The sequence below is a fragment of the Schistocerca nitens genome, chromosome 4 (assembly GCF_023898315.1).
Source record: "Schistocerca nitens isolate TAMUIC-IGC-003100 chromosome 4, iqSchNite1.1, whole genome shotgun sequence".
NCBI classification, from domain to species: Eukaryota; Metazoa; Arthropoda; class Insecta; order Orthoptera; family Acrididae; genus Schistocerca; species Schistocerca nitens.
In genome coordinates, this window is record NC_064617.1 from 522,266,207 (window position 1) to 522,274,840 (window position 8,634).

The 8,634-nt window shown below is 41.6% G+C and overlaps 1 protein-coding gene across 1 annotated transcript in view; it reads left to right on the plus strand.

Moving 5' to 3' along the window:
* Positions 1–6,751, plus strand: part of LOC126253140 (uncharacterized) — a 240,575-nt gene extending 233,824 nt beyond the window's left edge. The window contains exon 4 of the mRNA XM_049954286.1: positions 5,168–6,751. Within this exon, the coding sequence (XP_049810243.1) occupies positions 5,168–5,323 (156 nt within the window). The 3' untranslated portion in view covers positions 5,324–6,751. The remainder of the gene's footprint in view (positions 1–5,167) is intronic.
* The last annotated feature ends 1,883 nt before the right edge of the window (positions 6,752–8,634 follow it).

An 8,634-nucleotide genomic window follows, 5' to 3' on the forward strand; every position in this document is an offset into this window, starting at 1 on the left:
AACCCTTTTTGGTAGCCACGTATGCACAATGGTGCATGCCCGGTGGAGGATGTAAATTACGTAAATCTACCTTTGATCCTTTTAGGCTGTCGAGAAATAATTGCCGGCCGCGGTGGTCTCGCGGTTCTAGGCGCGCAGTCCGGAACCGTGCGACTGCTACGGTCGCAGGTTCGAATCCTGCCTCGGGCATGGATGTGTGTGGTGTCCTTAGGTTGGTTAGGTTTAAGTAGTTCTAAGTTCTAGGGGACTGATGACCACAGCAGTTGAGTCCCGTAGTGCTCAGAGCCATTTGAACCTTTTTTTTTTTTTTTTTTTGAGAAATAATTACTAAGGTCTTCGGAATCGTGAAAGCAATAAAGCGCAACTGGGACACTGAGCTTTACAGAAGGAGGTGGTGGCACGTTTACAAACAAACAAGAAATTCTTTAAAACAAATAGTCAACACAAAACTCTGCGTGAAATAACATACATGACATGTGCTTCAATTAGCTTAACACACATCGAAGTCTTCACATAGCTTTGGTGCAGTTAGCGGACTAAAACTTACAGAGTGGAACGATCGCTACTTAGGATGCATAGCTTCACTTATTCGGAACTATCTAATAGACAGCCTGAGGACTACAAACACAATAAATATTTAACGGTATTGCATATGGTAGGAAGCTTTACAATTAAACCTCTCAATGAAACGTGACTGTTATTTGCAGCACTTAACATACATGGATACAGACACAGGTAGACAAACGAAAAGCCTCGTTAAACATTAACTTCAACTAACAGGGCCAAACAAGAAGTTTCGCATTCTAAACTTGTACGAAAGTCCCACGCACTGGTATGTGCAGCTTACCAAGAACTTTAGCTCAGAAGTAGCAGGTGTAACACTAACACAACTAAATGAAATAGATAAACATTACATAAAAGACCTCAGAAAAAAACACAACGCTGTACAAGCCACGATGGCGGACAAAACGTCGTCACTCACTCACTTGATCGACCTCTTGCAGCCACAGCTGAGCACCATGTTAATCTGATGCCTCCACTTAAGCATCCAGTCCAACAGGGACACGACAGGTACAGCTGTACCCGAGCGAATACGCCACACACAATAGCTAGAAAGCGGTAAGCCGACAGTTTACACCTGTTGCCAATGAATCCGTAGTGTCCACGCGGTCCACGGCACCAACGTAATAACAGGCAGAAATACTGCATTCACTGTAGGCTAGCCATACCATCTGCATCCACATCTACACAGACACTCCGCAAGCCACCATAAGAAGCGTGGAGGAGGGTATCGTCTACCACTACTTGTCCTTTCCTCTCCTGTTCCACTCGCAAATAGAGCGAGGGAAAAAGACCTTCTGTAGGCCTCCGTATGAGCCCTAATTTCTCGTATCTTATCCTCGTGGTCCTTACGTGCGATGTATGTCGACGGCAGTAGAATGGCTCGGTAGAAAGCTTCAAATGCCGGCTCTCTAAATTTTCTTAATAGAGTTTCCCGACAAGAACGCCACCTTCACTCCAGGGATTCCCGTTTGAATTCCTGAAGCATCTCCGTAACATGTTTCGCTCCAACCTACCGGTAACAAATCTAGCAGCCCTGCTCTGAATTTGTTCGATGTGTTCCTTCAATCCGACCTGAGTAGTAATGAAGAATAGGTCCCACCAGCATCCTATATGCGGTCTCCTTTACAGGTGAACCACTTTTTCCTAAAATTCTCCCAATAAATCGAAGTTGACCATTTCCCTTCCCTACCACAGTTTTCACATGCTGGTTCCACCTCATATCGCTCTGCCATATGGACAGACAGACAGTCTTTACCTGGCGGGCACAACTCATGAATTCCCTTTTCGCTCACGGTCACGGCCACAATTCCAATAAACAAGCCGCTCACGGCGCTCCAGCGGACCATGCGTGCACTTCCTCGTCCACACGCCGACTCCTGAATGAGTGTTCGCAACATTCAGTTCTGCTGCACGTCCACTTTGGCCACGATAATCAACCCCAAAGCGCCCTGTGATGTCGACAGGCATTTCTCAGCCTAATTGCAAAGTTCCCTTTCCTGTCCTTTTCTTGAAAAAATTTAAAAGGCATGAGAAACGGTTTTTGTTGGTAACAATTCTAATAGTTGAAATATTGCTGCTGTATTCTCTACTGGTATTATGACAAACAAAACTTAGTGCTTTAGTATTACTGGCACTTACAAGGAGAATACGACAAGTGCCGTAACTAGATTTCCTGGAAACTTCGCTCAGAGGAAGACACCCCAAAATACGCGGACACTTTTCTCGCCTTATCCGTAAATAGTCGACCAGTTCTTAGAAAATGATGATAATAGTTACAACGTAATGCCTTTTATAGCGCGATAATCGGAGCTGAAATAAGGACACAGTGCCTAGCGTGATGGCCGCTCAGTTTCGTGTCCCATATTCAAAACCCGATTATTGTTATTATTTATTTTTTATTTTTATTTTTTCATTTACTTGTCTACGTCCGAAAAAGGTTACTATGTGAATGATTCCTACTAAGTTAGGGGTTCAAGGGCGTTAAATTAACTGTAAAATTACAATTGGGTATCACAATGCCCTACATTTATTATATAATATTTTTGTATCCTATTTTCAGGGATTTAAACTTTCTCAAGTTCTCATACTCTTATATTTCATTATTATATGAATTCTTGTATTAATACTTATATTTTAGTCTTACGTTCATTCTTCAGGAAGATTTGGTGCATTTACCGATCGTAGAAACAAGCGGAACGTAAATATCCTGAACAGCGCGCGCAGATTGGCTACAGTGATATTTCTTCGTATGAATCTCACACGAGAAAGAAACGTAAACAATGATGAAGGTTTCATGCGTTGGCAACAATTTCGCGACAAACCACACACAATTAATCACTTTTCCGGAAAATGGAGCTTGCAGCTAATTATGAATCAAGCTACACTACAAGATTTCACCGGAAATTAGTTCAAATAATTTTCTAATTCATTTTTTTTAATTCATTACCAAAAAATACAATTAGTAAATGAATAAGAACAACGTTATTTAAATCTACATTGGAAAACATTCGTGCAGTAATATTCTACGGACACGGGTAGATAAATGAAAAACAAAAATAAAAATAATAATCGGGTTTCGAACACGGACCTCAAAAGTGCGAACAGCCGCGACTCTAGCCGCTGTAGTACCTCTTTGGTTGTGCTATTTATTCGCTAAGAGACACACAGGGTACCTTGAACACTGTGACCGTCGTTTTATCAGAAACGGTTGAGTATCTACATATAAGCTGAGACACAAGTTCGCTTATTTTGACCCCTCTTCCACCGAGGGAAGTTTCTAGGAAATCGGGTTTTGGCACTTGTTGTGTTCTCGTCAGATCCATTCAGTTAGCAGGTGTGGCACCTACACTACTGGCTACTAAAATTGGTACACCACGAAGATGTGCTACAGACGCGAAATTTAACCCACAGGAAGAAGATGCTGTGATATGCAAATAATTAGCGTTCCAGCGCGTTCGCACAAGGATGGCACCTGTGGCGACACCTACAATGTGCTGACATGAGGAAAGTTTCCAACCGGTTTCTCATACACAAACAGCAGTTGACCGGCGTTGCCTGGTGAAACGTTGTTGTGATGCCTCGCGTAAGGAGGAGAAATGCGTACCATCAAGTTTCCGACTTTGATAAAGGTCGGATTGTAGCCTATTGCAATTACGGTTTATCGTATCGCGACATTGCTGTTCGCGTTGGTCCAGATCCAATGACTGTAAACAGATTATGGAATCGGTGGGTTCAGGAGAGTAATATGGAACGCCGTGCTGGATCCCAACGGCCTCGTATCACTAGCAGTCGAGATGACAGGCTTCTTGTCCGCATGGCTGTAACGGATCGTGCAGCCACGTCTCGATCCCTGAGTCAACAGATGGGGACGTTTTCAAGACAACAACCACCTGCACGAACAGTTCGACGACGTTTGCAGCCGCATGGGCTATCAGCTCGGAGACCATGGCTGCGGTTACCCTTGACGCTGCATCAGAGACAGGAACGCCTGCGATGGTGTACTCAACGACGAACCTGGGTGCATGAATGGCAAAACGTCATTTTTTCGGATGAATTCAGGTTCTGTTTACAGCATCATGATGGTCCCATCCGTGTTTGGCGACATCGCGGTGAACGCACATTGGAAGCGCGCATTCGTCATCGCCATACTGGCGTATCACCCGGTGTGATGGTATGGGGTGCCATTGGTTACACGTCTCTGTCACCTCTTGTTCGCGTTGACGGCACTTTGAACAGTGGACGTAACATTTCAGATGTGTTACGACCCGTGGTTCTACCCTTCATTCGATCCCTGCGAAACCCTACATTTCAGCAGGATAATGCACGAGCCCATGTTGCAGGTCCTGTACGGACCTTTCTGGGTACAGAAAATGTTCGACTGCTGCCCTGGCCAGCACATTCTCAAGATCTCTCACCAATTGAAAATGTCTGGTCAATGGTGGCCGAGCAACTGGCTCGTCACAATACGCCAGTCACTACTCTTGATGAACTGTAGTATCGTGTTGAAGCTGCATGGGCAGCTGTACCTGTACACGCCATCCAAGCTCTGTTTGACTCAATGCCCAGTCGTATCAAGGCCGTTATTACGGCCAGAGGTGGTTGGTCTCAGGATCTATGCACCCAAATTGCGTGAAAATGTAATTTCATGTCAGTTCTAGTATGATATATTTGTCCAATGAATACCCGTTTATCATCTGCATTTCTTCTTGGTGTAGCAATTTTAATGGCCAGTAGTGTAGAACGTTCTAAGGAAGTTATTTATTTTCTAATTCGTCTTATTATTTTGTGGAGTGACGACGTGAGGAGCATAATTGTGCGTTGTTGAGTACCTTTTCAGTGTCTCTGGTAAAAATTAGTTATTTACAATGTTTTTAGATTATCTTGACAACTGCGAGATTTGGCACTTGCCATTTCCACTCTTCGTTTGTACCCAGCAATTAACTGTACAGTGCATGACGGAAGGTACTTAAATCATTGTACAATGCACAGCGAAGGGTACTCCCCGCCAATAGTAGTGTTCCAATTCAGTACTCCGTTGCTGTACTGAGTAAGCGTGTGTCAGTGTGTCGGCTAAAGTGACGCTCTTCTGGCGCTAATGTTGCAGGTGTCGACGGCGGCAACGTCAGCGACACCGGGAGGGCAGACGTCGCGGGATTCGTACCTGCGCCACTTCCCAGACCCCGTGCTGGACGGGAAGGCGCAGCAGGACTTGTCCCTAACGGCCGCCGACCACACGCGCAGCCAGAAACCATCCTCCTGAGGACGCGTCATTCGTGGAACTCTGCTGAGGTCAGCGCCACCGCAGTGAAGTGACCAAACAAGAGTGATAGGACTCTCCGTCAAAGAACACTGCTATTACCTCGCCAAATGAGGGCGACCCTGAACCGCTAGTCCCAAGTATTTATAGCCATACTGGCAATTTACACTACCATATTTATGTCAGAGTTAACTAACAATTACCTGCAAGGAGTCACTCACTAACTACGGCATTTTCAGCCAATCCCTGTCTGACAAGAGGTGAGCAGTGTTTCATGCGCACTGCCATGATGCTTTGGTCAGTCGTCGCAGCTGAAATATTTTCTGCAAATCTTTCGAAAATCATTAATAGGCACAAAATTCGTTTATATGAGAACGAGCGTTGTCTCCTCTTTTGTTTAGCTGTGTTGCATAAATAAGCTTTGCTACAAAGCCGAAATGAGTTTTCAGGATAACTATTTAACATAGAATCTGAATATTATTAATAGTCCAGTTGTCTCTGTCTCATAATCATAACGATTTTTGTGGCTGCGAGACTTTTGTTGTTCTTGTTCAGTAGCGAAAAAGTGTCTTTCAAGACAAAAACATGAAAATAACCAGCCACAATTACGCTCTTAGTGCAAACTTTTGACTGATCAGTTTGATACAGCATATTCTTCGAAGCAGAGAGCAGTTTTGTTTTTATGGGGGAATATCGTAGACACCTGCTGCCAGTTTTATAGTTTGTGGCGATACTGAAACTTAGATGGCTGCTGCTACAGAAATCTGTTTACTCTCACTGATGAATCACAAGAATCTTGTTCCTCTCTCAATTCTGCCACTGTCGTCAGATAATATTCATTATTTTCCAGAATTTCACGTGTTTCATTTCGTTCTTCTCCGTACGAATGTAACGGTTACACGAAATAATTCTAGAACAGAGTGGTACTTGAGTGACTTTTTCCAGGAACTGACATAATCGAACCGTATATCAAACACGATGTGTAGTCCTTGATGTGAACTTAATGTGCACCCACCATTATCTTCATACCCAAGAGATGTTTAGATTTCGACGGGATCTTACATCAACCTTACGTCAATTTCCAGAATGAAAGAGTTTGGGAGTGAACGTGCGTGTGCGTGCAGTGAATAGTTCAATAGTATTTATATTTCAAGAGAGTGAATGTATCAGAAACACATTTAAATAAAATATTCCATGTCTTGATTACGTATCTTATAGTAAGATACGCTAAATCAAATATTTTCTTCTGCATTGTCGCTTTATGTGTTCTTAAGTTATTTCAGTCAAACTATAGTACCATATTATTGGTTATTTTTCAGAGCGCATACAGATGGACAGTGCATGAATAAAATCGACCCTTTAAAAGTTATGTGCCAGTACATGTGGCTTTGCAATAATCACGATAAATTCACTAAATGTAATTATTTATGATACCACATTGTGTATTTTTATACATAATTTTAGCAAGACTAATAAAACATTAAAAAAGTAGTGTTGTTATTGACATTAATTTTAAAACCTGTGTGATCACTTAGTGCACACTAAAAGGTGCAGTCTTTTACACTACACTTACATGTTTTACTACTGCACAGAAAACGCTTGTTAAATGTGGTACGCACTTACAGGTGCCCTTAATTCTATTCAGTCTCAATGCGACCATACTTCTCTTCATGGTAATTTAAAAAAAAAGAAAAAGGAACATGAAAATTTCTGGGTCTAGTGGTAAAAGATTGAATAATTAAGGAAAAGACAGAACTACACTAATTTTTCGATGTAACCACTGGTGAACACACTTAGGCCAACGTTTTTTACAGTTTTAAATTCTGTGCCTAGTGTGTGGTTCTGGAATTCTACAAAATACTAATTTAAGGCTGCCTCGGTAACTATAACATACTCAGAACGTTTTTTACCCACAAATTTCTTAAATGTGAAAACTGAAAAAAGTCTGAAGACGCCATAGCTGGTGAATGAGGTGGAAGGTCCAGCATTTTGCACTTAAAATTCCTCAGCCTTCCCAGTGTTAAGACACTTTCGTGGACACGTGCGTTGTTCAGATCTAGGGTAAATTATTTGCTTTTGAAATCCAAGGTTCTTCTCACGTATTTTCTCTTTCAGTTAGTCTACATATACATCCATATTTCGTAAACCATTCTGAAGTGTATAGCGGGCAGTACTTTCCACTGTACCACATGTTAGAGTTTCTTCCTATTTAATTCCATTTTCCGAGGATGCTAAAAATGAACCAAAGGCTGTCATCTACTTATCTGCGATTGAGCTTGTGTGATCATTCCATTTCATATACTTAAAAATTGGTACTGCCAATTATTTTTATGGGTTGACTAATTCCAATTGTGACTCATTGATACTGTAGTCGTAGGATACTACGCTTCTTCATTTCGTGAACTATAAAATTTTACGTTCCTGATTATTTAATTAATGTGTCAAATATTCGCATCACTTTAAGTCTTATCAAGATCTGATGGAATATTTGCGTCTCTTTCCCCTCACCATCAGTAGAAAGTCCGATTTTCTGGAACCTTATTTGTCTGTATCTATACCACTATACAAAAACAAATCGTTTCTTAAGGTTCTTATCAAAAATATCGAAAAGAGGTTGACCAGTTTACTTCAGATTTTTACACAATATTCTAGTAAAAGTTCAGACAGACACAGGATACACATTTTAAATATATGGTATGTAAGTATGTATATACTATATAATGGGCAATGCTATTAGCAAAAATAATTTACTTCAACTTTGTACACGATACTCTAATAAACCTCCGGAGGTACATAGGCTACATATTTTTTAATATATATGATGTTGTTGTGGTCTTCAGTCCTGAGACTGGTTTGATGCAGCTCTCCATACTACTCTATCCTGTGCAAAATTCTTCATCTTCCAGTACCTACTGCAGCCTACATCCTTCTGAATCTGCTTAGTGTATCCATCTCTTGATCTCCCTCTACGATTTTTACCCTCCACGCTGCCCTACAGTACTAAATTGGTGATCCCTTGATACCTCAGAACATGTCCTACCAACCGATCCCTTCTTCTAGTCAACTTGTGCCACAAACTCCTCTTCTCCCTAATTCTATTCAGTACCTCCTCATTAGTTATGTGATCTACCCATCTAATCTTCAGCATTCTTCTGTAGCACCACATTTCGAAAGCTTCTATTCTCTTCTTGTCTAAACTATTTATCGTCCATGTTTCACTTCCATACATGGCTACACTCCTTACAAATACTTTCAGAAACGACTTCCTGACTCTTAAATCAATACTCGATGTTAAAAAATTTCTCTTCTTCAGA